Below are 23,118 nucleotides of genomic sequence, written 5' to 3' on the forward strand. Positions count from 1 at the left end.
GCAGAGAGCGCAGCTTTTTTTGATTCAATAATGCAAGGATTTAGGCTTTCTATTTAAACACCTGGTTCAATCATTTCAGCCAAGTGTTTAATCCTTTTTTTGCTAACTCCGTAGGCACAGTTTCTGAAATGTACAGTTATGGCTCATCATGCATATTTAACAAGCAAGGACCGGAGAAAGTGCGAGTTCAGTAAGAAGTTATACACATAATGGAATATTTGTGTTGAATCAGTTTCAGATGTAACAATGCACAGAACTTTAGAGCTAGGCAGCACTAAATGATGACATTAAGTGAAGGACAACATCTGAAGAACTAGTCATAACTAGCAGTTCGACTTAATTAATCAAGTGTTTTTATTTCCCCCTGTTGTTCGTGTTCACAGGCCTCATTACCACGCTACCCACAGAATCACATTAGGCCTAGGGCATGGTCAGCGCTTATGTGCTGACCCGTGCTGCTGCTCGGCACTGAGCCCCTGCAGCCGCAATGAGAGCGGCTTTAGCAAGGGGCTCGCGCACGCGTCAGCTTGGGGAAGCGTGTGTCTGACGGCGTTTTGAAATTTCCCCGCTTGCCGGAGCGCAGGGCCGGTCACGTGAGCGGTTCGCCCAATGAGGGCGAACCAGCTCCGTGACGTCACTGGCCAGCCCCCGGCCCGCCCCCTGGTGGCGCACTGTGTAAGGCCAGGGAAAGCACCGCTTTCCCTGAGCCTCAGCGCGCCTCAGCACTGTTTGGGGCACTATGTCCCAGGCCTTAGATTGGAGAAACAAATGAATTGAAAAATGTGAACATTATAACTATGATTTAGCCATATTTCCCAGGTATCTCAGGTGATTTCACAGATATCTCATCACATGGTGTATAGGTTAATCCAGGGGTGCACAAACTTTTCCCCCTGTTCCCCGCTTCTTGTGCTCCCCCCTTACCTTGTCAGTTGATGCTGCGGGCCATGTGACGTCACATTGCCATGGTAACACGACATTGCGTGACCACACAGCGTCCTTTGATGCTGCGTTGTCATGACGACGCATCGCACGAAGCTATCGGAGACAAGGTAAGGGAATTTGTTGTGCACCCCTGGGTTAAACTACTCAAAGGTATATAAGTAAATACATTATTTCTCGGCATTAACCTTAATGGAGCTGAGTGAATATGAAATGAAAATCATCGACATCATAATACACTCACTTGCATGCCATTTGGAATAACGGCAATCCCTTATGAATAACGCCATACTTTTTGTGTCAGTAAACATTATGTTATTTGCTGTCGTGTAGCTGGACATGCACGGGCCCCCGGACAAAAGTTTGCCGGCTGCTCGTGCGCATGAGTGTCGGGCACTTGAGCAGTCAACGAGCAGATCGGCAGATTCGCTCATCCGCAGTTGGCGACAAATATGGTTGCCCTAGAGAGCTGGCCTCCCAAGAGCATGGGTCTCCGGGCTTTGCTCGGGCTGCCCGGGCTATAGCTACACCCCTGGTTATTTGCTCTATTGAATACTGAGTTATAATATCACTTAAAATAAGCTAACAGAGCTTAGTGAATTTAGCTTTCAGACTTAAACTTGCAAAACAAAGACTAATACAGGCATACCCCGGTTTAAGGACACTCACTTTAAGGACACTCGCGAGTAAGGACATATCGCCCAATAGGCAAATGGTAGCTCGCGCATGCGACTGTCAGCACGTCCTGAACAGCAATACCAGCTCCCTACCTGTACCGAAGCTGTGCGCAAGCGGGGAGACTATAAAGCCTGTTACACATGCGTTATTTACATCAGTTATGCACGTATATGACGATTGCCGTACAGTACATGCATCGATAAGTGGGAAAAAGATAGTGCTTCACTTTAAGTACATTTTCGCTTTACATACATGCTCCGGTCCCATTGCGTACGTTAATGCGGGGTATGCCTGTAATACCCATTATAATATGTGTGTTGAGTGAGAAGGATGTCCTCTAGCCCAGTGGCTCAAGTGATTTTTCAGATAATAATAATAATAATAATATTATATTATAGAGATATAGAGAAATACAGGGAATACAGTGTATTAATGAACAAATTATTGAAATTTTCAATTACTGAAACAGGCGTATTCACAAATGAACTTGTGGTTCCAATTTTGTTGTCAAAATAAAGTGTTCCAAATTTCAACTCGGTATATTAATAAACAGATTCCTATGGTTGACTAATTTTTTAACAAATAAATTGCAAAGTCAACTTTATATTCTGTGATTACAGCTATGCCAACAAATGTGGTTAATATTGAACTTCAGAGTGACAGGTACCCTTTCACACATGGCTTCTCCATTTTGGCTTTATTTTTGTTAAATAAATCATGACACAGTGTAATATGTCATGTGTTGTTGTTCATCCGAGGTTGTATTTACCTAATTTTTAGACCTGCAAAGGAACAGATGATTGTGATTATGTCCTGATATGTAAAACCATAGAATTCAAAGAGGGTGTACTTTCTTTTTCACACCACTGTATATAGCTATTTGATTGATTGAAGACTATCTAACTTCCTGTATGTCTCCCCATATGGTTTCCTGACCATTCGAGAACCAAAATAGTAAAATATATATTTGGGATTGAAATGTAATATGTGTGAACTGATTGTGATCATTGGGCCCCGGGTATACGGCGGGTTCCGTTCCAGGGGTCCGCCGTATAGTGAAAATTGGCGGAAAGCGGATCCGGCAATTTTCAGTTCTGCGCATACGCGCCTATGGTTTGCACGCGCAAACTACGGTATGTGCGCGCAGACACCGGTCTGCACATGCGCACCGGGCGCAACCGCCCGTTCTGCACATGCATGACTGAGAATCAAAGATGTCGGCCCCCTTCTCGGTGCCGCCGTATCGGCGGATCGCCGAGAAGCGGGGCCCTGCTGTACTATCTTTTTCATACAACTGTATATATTTTTTTCCCCAACTGCGTCGATTTTGACTAATCTCCTGTTTATGAGATGAAACATATACTATATGACTAGTTAAATGTAAGTTTTGTCATCTGTAACAATATCTTTACAGCCTTACTGTACCGGGGGTCCTGCAATTTGTAATGTAATCACTGTAACTGATGAAATGACTGAAGAATAATGTAGAAATAACACCTGTGTTATTTATATTATGAATAAAAGTGATATAGAAGAAAAACAGCTTCAGCAGTAATTGTGCAATGTTTGAAATGCCACATATTTGAATGTCACAAAAATAAAATTTCAATAAATAGAAATGATGCAATTGCAACATAAAAAAAAAATCCCCCAAATGTTATAATGAGATGTATCCAAATTTGTGTAAAACCAGTATATTTCTTCCTTTCTGTTTGAGTTAATTAAATCTGCCAGTTTAAATGGTAGAAAATGATGCTCTGCTGGGTTAAATATAAGAGAGATAATTAACAAGTATTCTGCATATAGCTACTGTACGTGTAAATTGCTACAAATTCTTATTATTTTTGTTCTAGGTTATGCAGCACTTGCATCATCTTGAAACAAATAGTCATATGTGTGAATGATCTACAACTTTTCTTGTGCTATGTAATGATAAATAATACCAATGAAAGCTTTTTTGAGATTATAAGTAGTTCTTGACACATTGTCAATAGCTCTATATGCCTTTCAACATAGAACCACTTTATCCTGGCTTAGCTACTGAGGTGATAGCTATATTGTTTATTAACACAGAAAATTGATTGCTGAATCTGATTCTGTTCACCGTGATATTCTCTTAACAAATAGTGTGCTCAGCGTTGTTAGTTGGAAAACGCACATCATTACGTACAGTTTTATGTACAAATGCCAGAATAGGAAGATATGTTTTTTTAATATACTGCACTGCTCCTTAATCCTTATCTGATCCAGGGGGAATAATGAATGGGATCAATAGGGAGATTTGTGATCTTTGCTGTCTTAAATATTGACTGTCTCAGCAGCCATTCCTAAACTTTTTTCTTTTCCGATTTGATTCCGTAGACTGTCCTTTCAATCACGCTCTTTTTATTACCAGTATTAAAACTGACACCTTTTTGCCAACTTCTAGTAGCACTTAATGGCCATTAGCAGGTCAGCAATCTCTCAGTGTTAATTTTATGAAAGAAGCTGGTAATTACTGCTGCATTAGCCCTGTTTGTACTAATAAGACAAGCAGAAGATATCTTTCAGTTGGACCGGTTTGCCACGGAGGAGTCACATTTTATAGACTGTATTTGAACAAGTTGTTCCCTTTTATAATGGTAGACAATGGAAAGCTGTATTACTGTCCTGTTTTAACAAATCTTGCATGTTAAATAGAATAAATCTCTTTACATTATTAAATCATTTATCTACAAAAAATGAAATGCACTTTCAACAGTATTACAGCATTTATATTTTAGTAAAACTACCTCATATTCATGCCCTTGAGTGGGCCCTAACATGATACTGGAATGTGTTTAAAGGCATAGCACTGCTTAGTAAAAATGGCCCTTTCTACTCTTCCCTCAAATAGCTTTAAAAAAAAAAACAGATGTGTGGAATCATGAGCCAGAAGAGATGCAGATCTACCATCGGTCACATATTATTAAGTAGGATATGCAGTTTTTACACATGGCTAGATAAGCTGAAGGGCTGTTAAAGCAGAAATGCCACCTGTTACAGGATGGAAACCCCAGTTAACGAGATACCTACCAATACATTTACAGGGTTTTAATCTCTCTCCATGGAGAAATAAAATGGCTAGTTTTGTAACAAACAGCAAACGCACACAGGTGATGCAAAGCAGGAAGTACTTTATTTGATCATACGTGCAGGTAGAAGACACAACGATTTGATGGGAAAGCCCCTTCGCCAGGTGTATAACATATATGACAAACTGACAATGTTTCAATAGTGTTATGTTATACACCTGATGATGGGGCTGTGCCCCCAAATCATTGTGTTTTCAACTTGCACGTACAGTATGCTCAAATGAAGCACTTCAGTTTATTTTGTATTTATTTATAACTTTTTACCAGGAAGTGATACCTCTAGTTTTCAAGTATGTCCTGGGCACAGAGTTATGATGATAATACATGGTTGTAAATTGAATGTATAACCTCTGTTCATTTAATGCAGACATTTCATGGAAAGTTAGAGATAGCATATGTTATGGGCATATGTAACAGTTACAGGCAAGATTGAAATGTGAGACAGCTGAATTCTTGAAATTACTTAAACTGGAGGTTTTTGTTTTAAGTCTCTGGTAGATTGTTCCAGTTGTGAAGAGCACAGTAAGTGAAGGAGGAGCAACCAGATTCTTTGTTGAACCTTGGGACTTCGAACATTCTTTTGGAGACAGATCTCAGATGATAAGTGCTGCATGTGGTAGGGGTGAGGCGCTTGTTCAGATAGACGGCTAGTTTACCCTGAGAGTATTTGAAGGTAAGACAGGAAAAATGTATTTTGTGTCTGGACTCAAGGAATAGCCAATCTAGTTCTTGGAGCATTTTGCAGTGGTGAGTGTTGTAGTTACATTGTAGGACAAAGTAGCATATTGAGTTGTATAGGGTGTCTAGTTTGCTAAGGTGAGTTAGGGGTACTCTACCATATACTATATCTCCGTAGTCTATAATTGGCATTAGCATCTGTTGTACAATGCGCTTTCTGACCAATGGGCTTAGGGAGGATTTTTTCCTATAAAGTACACCAAGTTTAGCATAGGGTTTGAATGTCAGAGTATCAATATGCAGCCCACATGTTAAATGGGAGTCGAGCCATATGCTCAGATACTTAAAGCTAGTGACATGGACTAGAATGCTGTTAGAGTTGGTTATGATCTGTAGCTCGGTTGTTGGGAGCTTTCAGTTCATTTCAGTTCTGGGGACCTCCTGCTTCCTGAGATTCTTACCTCCAATGGGGGTGCCAGTATCTCTACAAAGTTTAAAGGTCCTGCGTCACGCGGGCCAATAGGCAGCGGAACCTGATGATGTCATGGCTTCCTATTGGCCCATAGCGCATGGGAGCTTTCAAATGCCACCATTACACGAATCCTGCCAGCGGAGCAGCTACCAGCACCCCCTATGGAGAAGGTAAGTAGCTCAGAAGCTGAAATGTATGGGTTTCAGCTTTGGAGACATCCCTGCTTCGATCCTATGTTAAAAAAATTTAAACATTGCAAAAACAAAATCGCTGGCTTTGATTGCCTCTTTAAAACACAGGACATTATAACTGTCTCTTTACTGGTAAGTCTCTCAGGAATCAGGAGATCCTCAAAGTATAGCGGCTCTTGAGGATCCCACCGTTCAAATCCTGTAAGAGGGGTGTTAGGTAGAATTGCTGCTGTAACAAACGATATTGGCTATTGCACCACCTGGAATTAATCGCTTACAGGAATATGTAGCTATATACTGTAACTGAATGTGTGTATCACACAGTTCAAACATTTTTGCAGCTCTTGGTTGGGAGAACCAATTGTATAAATATTATTTGAGTTTCTTAAATCTGACACTGATCTCTCAGACACAGAGGTTAATGCAGCAGCCGGCTGACGGATTTACAATAATTGATGTAAACAGAAAAGAAAGCGGTGCCTGTAAGAGGCATGAACTTTGATACATACAATTATAACATTGTGCAGAGCAACTCATCCAGATTGCTCCCAAAACCCTTTTTGGGATCAAATTGATCACTGATGCAAGTCGAACAAAGTTGGCACAAATAACCTTTGTACAATTGACTGAAATGTTTGCATCATGCAATGCTGTTACAGGCCCAAAATGGGTTTACTGTCTCTTGTAAACCTTGTGTGATTCCACACACATTTATGAAATATTTTTTATATATCCTAGGACAGGGGTGGCCTACTTCAGCCCTCAGGAGCCACCAACAGGTCAGGTTTTTAGGATATCCCTGCTTCAGCACAGGTGTTAAAATCAGTCTTTGTGGCCACCCAAGCTCTAGGACAATTTCAATTAGAAATCTCCAAAAATACAATTTTTTTTTATATGTGGTCAAGTAGATTGTGCTCCCTTTGGTCATTTCATCTGTGATAACTTCATTCTTAAACAATTAGATGTACAACTTACATTTTATCATGGATATATAATTATTTAGGCAGAAAATAGAACACAAGAAACCCCCCCACAATTTTCCTGAAAGGGCTGTGAAATATGTTTTGTCCACAGATAAAAGCAAAGAAACAAACAAAGCCTCTTGTTCAACCTCATTCATTTTACACTCTGAGAGGAAAAATAATCCTGCAAAGACGGATGAAAAGGTTAGTCTATTCTAAATTCAATGCTAAACACTTATGTAAAGTTATCAAAGACAGAAAACAGCGTCATTTTTGTTTTAAGCATCCTTACTTATTAAAAATGTTTAGAATATCCATTTTATATGAATATTCATATCAGACTAATAGGGACACAACTTCTAAAATAAAATCTCATGCATTTTTGACTTGTTGGAAATAAAGGGTTGCATAGAATTGCAACAACTAATATATAATTGTTAATTATTTGTGGCTGAGAATTCCTTCACTGCGAAAATAAACGATTCTGATGCATAAAGGCTTTTAATAAAGGCAGATTAATAATGAGATTTTGGATGCCATAATAAATAGGCTTGACTTGTTGATGGTTAAGCTTTTGTATATCTTTGATTCAAGGACAATTTTGGAAAGCGAGCAAGGGAAGAAGGCTGCTCCACGAAAGGCAACAAAGCAGTGGCGTCAACACCTGTTCCAGGATCACCATGGTAAGGTAACCTTTTCCAGGTTCTCCTCCTACATACTCTAGCCACTGGATTTGTGGGTTATACTGAAGGCCCCTAGGCACCTACCTTGGTGCCTCCTTCAGCGTCACGGCGTCAAATGACGCTGTGACATCACATTGCATTGTGTTACCATGGCAATGTGATGTCATGCGACATCACATTGCCATAGCAACGTGATGCCATGTGTCATTGCGGCGTCATTTAACGCCGTGACCCATGAAGAAGGAGGAGGGTGGCACGAAGGACAAGGTCTCCCCCAACAATCAGTGGGGAAGAAAGCAGGGTCACTGTATATGGAGTAAGAAAAGAAACATGGAAAAGAAAAAAAGAAAAACGGGAAATTTGCCGCCCCAAAATTTTGCCAGCCTAGGCCCGGGCCTAATGGGAAATCCGCCACTGACTACAGGTAGTATTTGGTCATTTGTGTTGTTTTCTCGACACCCTGGGTTAAGTATACCATCACAATAACATGTAGGCAATTTAACGGCAAGATTCACCTCAATTAAATGTGTTTCACTTTTAAGGATTCTTTTGTTCATTAATGATGGTGCATCGACAAACTTCGGTGGGAATTAAGTCACAGAGGACAGATCTATAATCTTTGTCAGCACCACCTGAAAACGTAAAAAATTCTGTAAAGTACATGACCAGCCTCTGAACACTGCACGTTTCACTTTGTATGCAAAGCAAAAGGCAATAATAATAAAAAAAAAAAACCCTTGACTTTTTTGAAAATCTTTATTTTTTTTTTTACTTGGAAACTACTAAACCAATTTTCATTGCACTTCTGATAATAAAGTTGGATTTGCATTTAAATTTAATGTGCATCTGACTTTTGTAGCCAAAGATATGTTTGAGTGAATAATGGCACTGCAGAGACATCATAAAAAAATGTGTTGTACAGCTGGGATAATAAATGTGTCTCCAACCAGAATCTTAAGCAACATGTCTCAAAATTACCTGATTTTACTGAGTTACTTATTTTGTAATAGTTGGTCGGTGATAACTGCAGCGTACTCCAATGGATTTGTTTATCATCGTTAGTACATGCTTAACCTATCTTGCAGTAATATTTCTCTCCATAGCATAATTATATAATATATGCAGAATGGAACCTCCAGAAAGTAATCATCTGACTAGAGAAGCTTTGTTAGAAAAACAAACTGAAAATATTCAGCTCTTATTAAGTTGCTTCATTTGCAGTCGACAAAAGTTGTGTCGAAATACCCACATTTGAAAGGGGAGAGGAAGAAAAACGTAACGCCCACATTTGTATGATAATAATAACTTTATTTAATGTATAGCGCTTTTCTCCCAATGGGATTCAAAGCACATCACAATTGCAATATAGCACACAGCACAGCCCCTGCTCAGAAGAGCTTACAATCTATGTGTCTGATGCACAGGGAAATAAAGTGACTTGCTCAAAGTCACAAGGAGCTGACAGCAGGAATTAAACCAGGTTCCCCTGATTCAAACTCAGTGTTGTGGTTTACAGAGTCAGTGTCTTTACTCACTGAGTTACACCTTCGCCTAGTATGTTGTTACCCAGAATTCCTTTAATCACGGTCGGTTGGGTTGCCAGGTGGCTTCCGAAAAAATACAGGACACAATGGTGGAAGGTGCGATGCGCTTGAGACACACACACCCCTCTCTGCTCCATGTTGCTTCCTCCTCTCCTTGGCCCCACCCCCAGGCTGCTCACGCCTCCTTCTGATTGGCTGCAATACCCAGCAGCAGCCAATCAGGATGGAAGAAGCTGCCAAGCCCCCTAGCAGCAGCCCTGTTCCCTCACTGCTCAGGGAAATCCTGCAGCCCCCAAAGCCGGTCAGGTCAATATGTCCAGAGAGGTAATACCGGTATACACAGACATGTCCAGAGAGGTAATACCGGTATACACATAAATGTCCAGAGAGGTAATACCGGTATACCGGTATACACATACCGGTATACACATACAGTAGCGACAAAGTTTATTCTTACACGGCCAGCATCGCGTTTTAAAAAAAATCGCGGCTGTCTCCGGACGGACGAAACCAGGCCGGAAAACTCCGGGTTCAAACCGGAGAATAGACCCGCTGTGGTCTCAGCCAGCTCGCGTCTTTAGTTAGAATAAGCTGTGCCGGGACAGTACATGTCCAGAGAGTTAATACTGGACATGTATGTGTATACCGGTATTAAGTCTCTGGACATGTTTGTGTATACTGGTATTACCTCTCTCTATATTTTTTTACTGGACAGATTCCAAATACAGGACAGTCCGGTTCAATACTGGACACCTGGCAACCCTAACTGCCGGGCATGGGCCAATGAGGTGAAGCAGGTTTGGGAGACTTATGAAAGGTATGTAAATGGTCATAGAAATATGATATCTTTACTATATCCTTGATCGTGGGACATAGTATAGTATATCTTTCTTTTTTTTTAACTTACTTTATTACAAGAGTTTACTACTGTAGTTTGAGATCACTACCAGATTCACGTTACAAAGAAGAGCTAGTAAAAAGAATATACTATGGGCTACATGAGGCCTCACTTCAACAAGTTTCCCAAAGGGGCCGGATCTTTAAAAAACGAGTAGAAGAGCCACCAAAGTAAAATATTGTAATTTTGGATATATTTAAAGACTTCAAAATGATTATGCTTTAAGATTTTGCAAGAAATTATAATACTAGCACCATTTGTCTCCATCACCTCCATATTAGTCATGTTACCTTGGGGGGTTTTAACACTAATTTGTAACATTCTCTAAAATCCCCAGATTCACTTAATGCTGAGACTATAAATAGGGCACATGCCCTGTTTAACTCACTTTATAGTGTCTGGTGATAATTTGCTGAAAGCTCACTAATTTGGCGACATTACAAACCCTTTAAGACTTTGTCAAAAAGTTCTTGGGGAATCTAATTGGGGGGGGGGGGTGCTTACAATTTCGGGAACGCACTTAGTACAGTATTGCTCATCTACTCCCGAAGATTCTCTCATCATAAAAGAATGTTGAGCCATTGTGTCAGCATCTGCAATCTACAATGGTCCCAATTATAGTTCTGGGGTAGGTGTCCTCCCTAAGTTCCTACACGCGCTCTAGTACAGAGTTATCATGGTGAGTAGCATATTAGAAAAAATTAGAAATAACTACAAACGTATGGGCTTATTGCCGTACTTAGAGGGGTTTTCGATGGTGATTTATCCCAGCACTTTATTTGATTCACTAATGAACATATCCACTGTCATACCTTAGATCAGGAGCATATTAATTTGATATAAAACAACTTGAGACTTCCTACATGAATCAGTTTGTAATGAGCCACAGCATATACAGTAATTCTTTCCTTTCAAAGATGCTTATTGCATTACACGTGAAAATGTGTTGCGTTCCGGAAGAAAAATCGCTTTTATGTACTCCTGCAGCGTGGGGTTATTTGTACTAAGGGATTCTGCATCATTTACAATGCACCTTAATTGCTTTACGCTCTGTACAATAACAAAGTTTACATGCCCAGCTGTTTAGTGCAGCATAAACATATATATTTACTCTGTTAGACTCTCTATACCAGGGGTGGCCAACTCCAGTTCTCAAGGACCACCAACAGTCAGGTTTTAAGGATATCCCTGCTTCAGAGCAGGTGGCTCAATCAGTGACTCAGTCAAAATGACTGAGGCACCTGTGCTGAAGTAGGGATTACCCTAATATCTGGCCGGTTGGTGGCCCTTGAGGACTGGAGTTGGCCACTCCTGCTCTATGCAGTAGTTAGCTGTAAGAGATGTGTGCAGAGGTTAATATAATGGAGACTGATTAGGGTGAAATTATATCTTGGCTTTATTGAGCCTGTTCCTTTATCCAGGCAAAACATACAAAAAACAACTAAATGACAAACCCCAATCCCTTTGTAAGGGCTAATTTACTTCCCCAGACCCTATCTGCAGGACTGGAGGGATATTACCATTACCAGCCTATCACTCCAAAGTCTCAGGAGGTACCTTAAGCAGCTGGCCCTCCATGGCAGTCTCTGGCAGGTTCCTTGGTCCTCTGTGTTCTGGAAATAGAGGTGTCTGGGTGTCTTGATCTCAGCACATCCTTTGTGCTCAAGACAGTGTCTGTGTGCAGGCTTCTCTGCTTTCCTTCTGTCAGCCCAAATGTGAGCTAAGGAAATTTGTCTCCTGTTTCTCACATCAGGCTTTTCTAAAAGTCCTAATCAGCCAGGTGGAGTCTGGTTGATTGCATGTGTGCAATTAACCAGCACACTGCTGGATTTAGAACAGCGGTGAGCAAAGTGGGGGGCGCGACCCCCAGGGGGGGCGGGAGATTGTGCTGGGGGGGCGCGGGCAGTTGCAGAGGCCCCGCGCTCTTCTCCCAGGGATTTAAATTAAATACCGGGGGATCACGTGAGGCCCCTGCAACTGTTTACTTACCGGGATTCAGCCGTCTGTGTCGCGTCACCATGGCAACGCGGCGTCAATAGACGCCGCGGCACCATGTGACCTGACGTCACACGCCCACGCAGCGTCATCTGACGCGGCTGAAGGAAGGCAGGGGGGCGCGAGAGCCGGGGGCAGAGAGACAGGGGGGCGCAGCACAAAAAGTTTGCGCTCCCCTGATTTAGAAGCAGTTTATCTCAAACAGTAATACGTCCCTGTTACAGTAGCTTAAGCATCATTGTTGCAATTGTGACAAATTAGTGGTTATAAGATTTACCAAGAAAATTCAATCTAATCAGCCCTCTGTTTTTGTTTTTTTTTAACTACAATATTATATGCTTAACTTTAATATGATCGGTAGTCACCATAAAAAAACACTAAAGATGGAAAAACCTTAACAAATTTGCTTTGCAGTTTAATTCATGACTTTTCACAACAAATCAAAAAGTACTCAATATGATTTGCAAAAACTGCTAATGAGCCTTTTCTCTGAGTGCCTCATATTTATTAGCAGTTTGCCTAGTGACTTTATTTTGTTTGTTGTTTTTTGCAATATTAGCATTCATATAAACATTAGAAAATCAAATTGATTGGCTTCCTTTCAATTTTGCCGATTTTAAAAAAAGGCAATCCAAGAATACGATTTATTTTAGGGAATTTAATTTTTTTTTAACATATGATTGAAGCAGGGGGACTCTTGAGCTGAACCCCATTAATTTCAGCTCTGGGGACACCCTCATTCCGGAGATACAGACCACCATAGGGGGTGCCGGTAGCCTCTCCGCTAGCAGATTTCGCATAATTGCAACTTTTCAACGCTCCCGCGCCCTCCGGTCCAATAGGACGCCGTGATGTCATCAGGTTCAGCTTCCTATTGACCCACGTGACGTGGGAGCTTGACATTTTCATTACGTTCATCTGAGGTTGTATTTACCTAATTTTAAGACCTGCTAAGGAACCTTGTTATTATGTCCTGATATGTAAAACCATGGAATTCAAAGAGGGTGTACTTTCTTTTTCACACTGTATAAGTAGATATACATTATATATATAGACATGTAGTAACCAGGGAAGTCCTGATAACAGAAGACAGCACACCACAATAGTAGTCCAAAAAATTGTGTATTGTGAACACAGGGCCGCCAACGTTTCGGTTATCTGTTTTTCTGTTATCAGGATTTCCCTGGTTACTATATGTCTATACTTTCACTATGGGACAAGCATCTGCCTTCTGACAAACGTGAGTGCAAATCTCCATACCAATGACATATATATATATATATATATATATATATATATATATATATATATATATAATATTCTACATATATACATTTTTTTTAGCCATCTTTACAAATCAACTCATTCTCAGAGGTTTTGATATTAAAGGGTATTGTATATTTGTTTTTTTCTGGGAAGAATGAGTTTATATCTAGTTTGTCCATTTTGTGTAAATGGTGTGTGTGTGTTTTGCTTTAGGAGGGACCTGCTATATGCAAATTGGGATTCATATTTGATCAAAGATATACTCGGTATTCTTCTATACTGCTAGTGGGTCCTAATTTGCAAATTATTTAGCTCCATGTAAATATATTATTTACTTTGATAATTCTGTTACAGGAATGTTTAGTGCACAACTGGTGCTGTCAAGATATTCAGACTTTCCTTTGTTGATGCTGACGTCACTGGGGATGGGGAGGGAGCAGGTCCCTGTCTGACTCAGCTTGGAGGGACGTGCACGTGCCTGTTGCAGCTGCTGTGCATGTATCTCCCCAGACTTGATGAAGGGGGTGTAGCTTTGCCTCCTTTCTTCAGTATTATAGTCGGATTAACATTGGTGTCATTGAGAGAGCGGTGTCAGCATGTGATCCATGACCCAAGGGACGGGGTGCTTGTGGGAACGTGCACGCGCCCGCAACGACATAACGCGCCCGCAACGACGTCACGCGCAACCGCAATTGGCGGCCAAATTTTAAATTAAGATTTTATTATTGCCACTATATTAGGTGGTCACTCATGCATCACACCATACTCCTTGATAAAGCCCGTTTGTGTGAAACGCATAGGAGGGTTCACACGTCCTTTTTGTTACTGTATGTTGGTTTGGCAATACATTTTTCATTTTTATACCACCTGTTTCCCCACTTTTCTGGGCCGGGTGCTGCTTTATGCATTTTTTGCATTTTTTCCTTTAAATAGTAAGAAAAGTCCTAAGGTGAGATGGAGCAGGAAGAAGAGGCAGCTTAGGGTGGTCTGAGTAGGGAGTCCAAGACACAGAAGTGCCGGCGTGGGTTAGACTTGTGTGTGTTGATTAGTGAAGAAAAGTAGGTTTGTTTAGCCTGAGAGGGCAGAGATAAAACAGGATAGCATAAATTTGTAGTGAAGGAAGTCTGCAAGATATTTGTGATATTTCCTCCAGAGGCGTTCAAAGGAACGAGTGCAGAAATACAACATGCACGTGTGGGAATTTAGCCAGAGTCTGTGGTTAGAAGGGCGAGGATGGCAGAGAGAAAGCGTGACTTGTAGATAAAGAGAGGAGGAAAAGGCAGGGTTGTCCTGACCAGGTTTTCAGTGTCTGGAGCAAAACTGAGAGAGGAGAGGGAGGAGCGTAAAGTGGAATCAAAAGCTGATAGGTTAATAGAGCGCAGGTTTCTGCAGAAACGAGGGGTAGATGGAGAAGGAGGGAAGCGAGAGAGAGAAAGAGCTGAGGGGATGGTCAGAGAGAGGAAAGGGAGAAATGGAGAGATCAGAGAAAGAAAAGTTTTTAGTGAAAACCAGGTCTTGCTACTGGCCATCTTTGTGGGTGCTGGCTGCAGTCCACTGTTGAAGGCCAAAAGAAGAGGTTAGAGAGAGAGAAAGTGGGAACCCAAGGGAGAGAGGGGTCATCAATGTTGCAGTTGAAGTCCCCAAGGAGAAGAACAGGGGAGTCTGATTAGAAAAAGAAAGAGACAGAATTTCAAGTGAGAGAGAAAGGCAGAAGGGGGATGAGAAGAGTTAGGTGGGCGATAGATGACCGCCACGTGGCCAGGGAGAGGAGAGAAGATTTGGACAATATGAGCCTCAAAGGAAGGAAAAGCAAGAGAGGGAGGGATAGGAAGGGTTGTGTAATGGCAGAGAAAGGAAAGCAGGAGCCCCACGCCTCCACCCCTGCCATCAGGGTGTGGAGTGTGGGAGAAAGAACGGCCACCATAAGAGAGGGTAGCTTCCAGCGCAGAGTCAGACTGAGTGAACCAGGTCTCAGTTATAGCAAATAAGATCAGAGCGAGAGTGAGAGAGAAAGAAGTCATGCACAGAGAGGAACTTGTTAGAAAGGGAGCGAGCATTCCAAAGGGCACAGGAGCTGGGGGAGAGGAGGGAGGTTGGCAGGGGATTGGTATGAGGTTGGAGGGGTTGACACCAGAAGGATTAGAAGTTGCATGTGGGAGGCGAGGACGAGAGCATGTAGAAATAAGGCAGGAACCAGTATTGGGAGAGATATCCCCAGAAGCAAGGAGGAGAAGCATGGATAGAAAGAGAATGTGTGAGGATGATTTGTAGGGGTGTGTTTTAGTGCAGGTGGCATAGCTGTGTAGTGATAGAGGGTGCAGGTAAGAAAGTAGTTCATGTAAACTCAGAAGTGACGAAGAAAGGAGCGATGGAGATATATGAATAGTGTTGGAAACATGAAGCTGGTAGAAAGAAGTGCATAATTTGAAAAGAAGTGAGGCCATAGCAAATATAAATAGTAAAGGCGGCATCACAGCAATAGTTAAGTGCAGAGCGATGCAGTCTGGTATAGATAGAATCCTCCTTTCCAGTGTAGATCAAATCCAGGAATCAAGGCCAGTAGGTGTTGTTCACTCCTTTTGAACTCCCTTTTTAACTCCAGTTTACTTGCTACTTACAATGGGCTACTTGGACATGGGCTGATATACAGGTCATACCTAAACTGCGTTACTCACATTCAGATCCTTAAATAAGGCTTATAGGGTCGGGATGGCGGTAACACCACAGTTGGGTAAGTTTGAACTAACATAGCATTATTTCTGGTGTTTTTTCCCTCCCCTTTCCTCTATTTTTTAACTTTAGTGAAACATCTATTTCAGAGTCTACTGTAGGTGGGACAAGACATACCTAACGTCACATTATTGGAAGCGAATGCAACAGTGCCATTAAGCCTTTGCTAACGAGATAAACAATGGCCGTATATGTTGTTTTGAGGATATGCGTTAACCTCACGGAAAATAACGACCATTACGGATTTAGGTAATGTGATGTAATGAGCCCTGATTTAATGGAGCTTTGTGAATCTGGACCTATGAGAGAGTTGGCTAATGTTTCAGACGCATCCAGATAAAACATATAACATACAGCTGTGTTAGAGACATTTACAGCTTACTTGCCTGCTACAACAATGAGGCAGAGCAATGCTTGTTAAAGCAGGGGTGGCCAACCATGCTGAAGTAGGGATATCCTGAAAACCAGACCTATTGGTGGCTTGTGAGGATTGAGTTGGCCACCCCTGTGTTAAAGCACTTAACTATGAGAGGGATCCCAATGTAAAAATCCTGACGTGTATGTAGAATCCTGACCTACCATGTTACAAAACAAAAACCCTTAAGATTATAAGATTGAAAGCCAAATCCAAAAAGGATTTTACCCTTTGGGTGCCCAAGGACGTAGCTACTAAGTCATGGGATTTGTCACTCCAGGGGTGCCATGACCTAGCTACGTCATAAGTTTACTGCTTGTTTTGGTAGGAAAGGTCGCATTCTGCACTCATTGTGGAACGGAAGAGGAGGAGGCCGTCATCAGTGATGGAGCGTTCGCATGATCGCTTCAGAGAAGCGGTGATGTGATTGGGAGTGCCGGAGGGGCCGTGGCACGCAAAGAGTTAAAACCAAACCCAGAGCACCTGGCCAAGACCATCTCGATGTGTATGTAGCGCATGTTCCCCCAACCCCTGGGAGATATGCCGGCTACGGTGTATGTGCTGCTTTACCTGTGGCTCACATGAGGCCTGAGTCTCCACTGCTGGGAGCCTGGGGTGTATCTGAGTCGGTAATCGGTAGAGCCTCCACCTGTACGAGATCATACTATTTGCCCGTTACAGGAACCCCATACAATAAAACACACGCTGGTACGTATAACAGTTTTACTGCATGCAAAAGAACAATTAATATATATATATATATATATATATATATATATACACACACAGTCCCACACACCCGGTCGCGAACAACTGTGCACTCCAGTAACCACCAACCCTGTGCCTCCACACTAGCGAGATAGTCCCACAAAGTTCTGAGGGGCCCTCGGGCACCCAACCACTCCGCTGTCCACGAGTAGCAACTCCCATCCGAATGTGTGAGACAGCGCTGCCCCACTAACGTGTTTATAGTTTGTGCACTTGTAGTACCTGCTAGGGTAATGCCACCCAGAAAAATAGGATCCACTGATCCAGCGATGGCGGTGGTCAGCGATGACGTCACCCACCACGTGGGGTGCACTACTGCGAGGAGTCTAACACCTTTGCAGATAGTCTCTCAATATAATAGTCTGATCCCAGACCACCGGATCACCTGTCCACAGCCACGTTTTGGCTGTGTCCCTGAACTGGGGTGCTAAGTGGGCAATGTCCCTATCTAAGGGTAAGTCCCTAGCGCAGCCACAATCTATGTCGGGCCTAACTGGGGCCTAAGGGGTCTCTGGCCTAGTGCAGGGGTCACAGACACCCTGCACATGCACACCCTACCCCTTCCTCGTCCCAGCTCCTACTAGCGTGGTCTTCAATGCGCGCAAAGCAGCAATTCCCTGGTGTAGGGAAACTGTAGGCCTTATTGGCTGTGGTGTAGCATGTGGTACCTTGCCCCATAGCCTTCTGGGGGCTGTAATCCCTGAGGAGCCCTATCTGGGTGATGGCCGCCCTGCAGCTCCTCTCTGCACATGAGCGACCTCACTGCGCATGCGTGCGCAACTTCAACATGGCGACGCCCTTCAATGGGAGCCGATGTTAACCTAGAGCGACCGGGTCACAGGCGCAACTTTCCTGACACTGCCAGCACCTGTCCTCTTCCTAGCACAACCGCACTGGAGGTAAGGGGCCACGGGGGACCAGGGCTATATGTATTTCGCAATATATTTTGTAATTACGTTTTCCAGTTACATTTTTTAGTTTTCTAATTTTTTATATGATTTTATACTTATTTTAAGCATTTTCATGCATTATTATGCTATTTTAGCATTTTCCTAGTTATTTTTAGTTTTTGCCCATAACAAATCAAAATCATAATAGGAACATTTTTTTAGAACCAAAACCACATCCAAATCAACAAACATTTTTTTACAACCAAAACACGAGTGAAAGTAGCGAACCACAGTAAAAAAAAATATCTAATTATAAATATCTGCTAACATATTGATATACTATACTGCCAGAGGAAAAGAAAGAATATTAAATGAATTATTACAATCTAATTAACATCATATCTGCCAAACAATATTCCCTTTTATGTGTATGATAAATGTATTTTTATACAGCAGGGCCCCGCTACTCGGCGCTCCACTTTTCGGCGATCTGCCGATACGGCGGTGTAGAGAAGGGGGCCGCCATGTTGCCGCCGTCGCCGTCTTCCACGTTCCGTCAATTTTCGCTTTAAGGCGGGTCCTCAGAACAGAACCCGCCGTATTAGTGGGGCCCTCATGTATACTACTCGTGTCTTCTATTTTACTTTCCACATTATTGGTCTTGGGTCAGAGTTTCTTCCTTAGCTGTATTGAGTCAATGCCATATAAAAACAATCATTACAGAAAAAATCACAGAAACCCTTTTTGCATTTAACAGGTGCGTAGTTTGGACCGGAGATGATAGAGTCTTTTTCTTCAATCCTACAATCCAGCTGTCAGTATGGGACAAGCCCGTGGACCTGAAGAATCGAGTTGACATAAACAGAATTATTGAGGATCCACCTCACAAACGCAAATTGGAAAGTTCCGCAAGTAACTAAAAGCTGTGATTTATTTCATTCCATTTCATTCAGTGCACACAATATTCAAGTAATATTATTTTAAAGAAAAGACCAGAATGGTCTAATTATCTGCACTACACAAAATGAATGCAAAATAGAGGGTGTTTGTTGACCCATAATACACAGGAGCCTGTGCACATAATATTCAAGTAATATTATTGAAACGATTTCTGAAACTAAAGCCCTCCGATGTTAGTGGGAAGAAGAGAACCTCTGCAGTATTGTTCCGTGGCAAAACACCAATTATGCAACTTTTCATGTAGGAAAATTAGATATAAAACGATCTCACCGTATTGACATACAGTACTATATAATATTTAATTATATATCATTATTGTATTGGTATTGTTAATATGTTTAGCCATTTATGTTTACTGTAGTTATTAAAACAGAGGTCCCAAAGAGACATAAGATAAAAAATAAAGGAAGATATAGTAATCATTAATACACAGTACAGTATTACACAATATAGTAAACAGTATGGAGTTGTATCTGTTCATAATTTGGCATGTCATTACTCAAGCAATACCTGGTATTTGTTCATTTGGGGCAGCACAATGGGGGGGCTGTAATACCTGTACAGTGACAATTAGGACAGTAAGTCCTGAAAAGATATATGTTTTGAAAGTGGGGAAACTTTTCTAACAAATTTGCAAACCTTGCAAAACTCAGCTTCTTTTTCAATTTGCAAGTAGGGAGAATCCTAATTAGCAGAGTACCCATTGACTTTTATACCCGTCAAAACACTCACCTATACAACATGTCGAGAAATACCTGGGAAATCAGCTTATTTGCATATTTAATTTACTGTTTTCTCTTTCTCTCAACCTATATTTCAGGATCAACTCCTTTGAAATAAAATCGGCACTTAATCTAAAAAAATTAAAGAAATTGGATTGAAATTGCCGATTTTTTTTACTTAGTCAATTTCGTCTGAACATTTATGGTTCAAAAATTCTAGCGAACGTTTTGCTAACTTTCAAATGTTTTTGAAGGTTTGAGCGAAACGTAGGCAAACCGAATTTGGGCAAGTTCACCGATCTCTAGAAATATTCAAGGCCCCTTAAACGAGTACTTGAAATTAGACAAGTTTAATTGGAATTATGATGTGGAACTCAGTCTAACACACACAGGCCCATTCCTAGGTTATGTGATGTCATTAGGCAAGCACTTTTAACGATGCCCCCCACTCCTTCCCAAAGAAAAAATAAAAATTCCCTGCACAAAAAAAATGTTTTGCCAACCGCCTCCCCTTAGGTAGGAAGCAGAGGGTCTTCGGAGATGAACCCCTGCCTGCTGAGATACTTACCTCCTTAGGTTGGTGCCGGTACCTCTTGCTCAGGTTTAGATGTCTCATCACATGGGCCAATAGGAAGTCGTGATGTCACAGCTTCCTATTGACCCATTTGACTGGGAGCTTTAAACCAGAGCAGGAGATGCCAGCACCCTCTAAGGAGGTAAGTATCTCAGGAAGCAGGGGGTCCCCGGAGCTGAAATTAGTGCGATTTAATTCTGGAGACTCCCTGCTACAATCCTACAAGTCAGTGCCTTACCTGCTTACCGCCTTGGGACAGGCTTGCACACACATCTTTATGACTGGGACATCTTGCCATGTCCTTTTCTCTGCACAGGCAATGCATCCCTGGTGATCTGATCAACCAATTCACACTTCTCTACAGCCTTCTTATTTCTACATATAGTACCTTGGATGTCAGGAAGAAGGCTGGTTTTGCCCATAACCTTCATTCCTAACAGCAAATGAGCCTGCAAGGTGTTCATTTTAGCCAGGTAGAGCCCTCAAGCAACAGATGGACAAGCAATTGGTTATGTGGATAACCTACACAAGCACTTTCTAAATGATGTTCTGATTTTTTTCTCCATGACAGGCATTGTTGTCATGTGGAATTATGTGACATTTCGATGAAAGATAGATATTTTTTATTTGTTTGCAATTTGCAACATAACATAGGTCATCCAGATGCAATGTTAAAATGTAGAGCTTTCCTTGGATACGGCTAAATTGATTAGTTTGTCTCTGATGACTGTTATACAGCTTCCCCCCTAATATAAATATCATTTTGTAAACATGTTGTATTCTTTCTAGGTCTCATCATAATTCTTCTTTGGGAGAATTATCATGTGTTCCATTACAAGGTTTCACATGGCTGTTTTCGGAATTTCTTAAGCTTAAGACCAGTGGGAGGTCTAGTGTTAGATAGATTGTTTTATAATTTAATTGAAAGATAATCACTATGCATGGTTAGCTGCATGCCTCTAAGGCAGTTGCCTATGTAAAGGATGTAGTTAAATCCGATTTTAAGTAGCAATTCTCTCAGTTTTGCCATCTGTTACATTAAATGTGTATATATCACTGTAAAGTTTTTCAGATCGTCTCTCTTACACCAACACATTATTATTGACTGCATCAGGGTGATCTTCAATTAATATTTGATATTTATCATTTTTCATCCACATCTGAGCTAAAATGATATATTCAGATGTGCATGTTTTGTAATCGTTGTATCCACTGAATGGAAATTCTGTCTCTATGGAACATTTCATGCACATCTACTGTAAATTAATGCTTTTATATGATTCAATGCTTACACTATGCACAGATTCCATTCCCTGTGCAAGCTATATTGCTTGTGATCAATTAACTGAAGCACATACAGTCATGCAATGCAATATAAAGATGTGAACATATTTGGGTCTGCAATAATATCTTTGACATTCAAATGATTGGGAATATAATTTTGCATCCTGTTTAAGTGAATTATACAGTACCTACTACTAACAGCCTATGCGTCTGAACTAAAGTGTCTTATTTGATAAGGAGAAATAGCATTTACAATGTATCCACAGATCTAGATAAACCTCTGCCAGATATCTGAATTAATGTGGCTACCGGGACCACTTCCAGCCGCACTAAATGAACGTATGCATTATATTACTAAAAGCAAAATATTAGGTCATTAGGATTTTTGTGTGCAGCATTGGGGGACGAATTTGCTGTATCTTTTGAGATGAAAAAAGCTGCTACATTTGAACAAAAAAATTCCCATTAGTGATGTACAAGTGGGTATTTCCACATCCTGTGTACACTGTATCTCATCAAGACAATATTTAATTTTACTTGTCGTTATTAGCAGGCAAAAAAGATGGATTTGTTCCAGAAGATAATAAAGATGACCATAACACCAAAACGAAGAGAAATAAGTAAGTAAAAAGCAAGGCTTTACAATGATGGCCAGGGAAATCAGTGATGTATAGACATTCTTGTCAAAGGTTTGAAGCATCAAGCGACAGGCTGCAAGCATATAGTTCAATTACTCTTGGCTTATACCTTTTATCATAACAAATACCAACCATACAAGTCCATTTGGAAATGTGCATAAATAAGCAAATACTAGAAAAGTACATCTTGACCAGAGGGAAAGTGCAGAGCAAACATTAATATATGTTCTTTACCATCTATAAGAAATGTTTTGCTTCCTACTATGTATTGTGCAAAAGTTATAATCAAGAAGTCCAGTAGAATGTCAGTGACACATCGTTGATTTGGTTCATTTCCTGTCAGTGAGATGTATTACTTGCTTCAACTTCAATGATAAATGCCAAGACTTGCAAACGGAGAAAACAAACACCACACAAATGATACATGGTTATGCATTGTGTAATACCTTATCCACAATGACAATAGATAGGCTTGGATTAGTTACATTGTATCAAAGTGTTCATTGGCTTTAGAAATGATATAAGTAGAATGTGTACACAAAACCAAGTCCTAAAATCATTTTACTACAACATTTAGAAATGTTAATCTTTAGCAATTTCTTCGTGACCATACCCAAAGCTCTTGGTATAGAATCAAATTGATATTTGACATCAATACAGCAGTTGAGTATTTTAAGTCTAAGTTCTTAAGTGTCTGTGATATCCATGCAGCATT

General features: G+C 41.1%; 1 protein-coding gene across 2 annotated transcripts in view; it reads left to right on the top strand.

The window, feature by feature from the left end:
* Positions 1-23,118, top strand: part of TCERG1L (transcription elongation regulator 1 like) — a 65,434-nt gene that overhangs the window by 32,311 nt on the left and 10,005 nt on the right. For both annotated transcript variants that reach the window (XM_075612207.1, XM_075612208.1), the window contains exons 5-8: positions 7,149-7,240; positions 7,631-7,719; positions 18,983-19,137; positions 22,316-22,385. In XM_075612207.1, the coding sequence (XP_075468322.1) occupies positions 7,149-7,240; positions 7,631-7,719; positions 18,983-19,137; positions 22,316-22,385 (406 nt within the window). The remainder of the gene's footprint in view (positions 1-7,148; positions 7,241-7,630; positions 7,720-18,982; positions 19,138-22,315; positions 22,386-23,118) is intronic.

This window comes from Ascaphus truei, chromosome 8 (genome assembly GCF_040206685.1).
Source record: "Ascaphus truei isolate aAscTru1 chromosome 8, aAscTru1.hap1, whole genome shotgun sequence".
Classification (NCBI taxonomy): domain Eukaryota; kingdom Metazoa; phylum Chordata; class Amphibia; order Anura; family Ascaphidae; genus Ascaphus; species Ascaphus truei.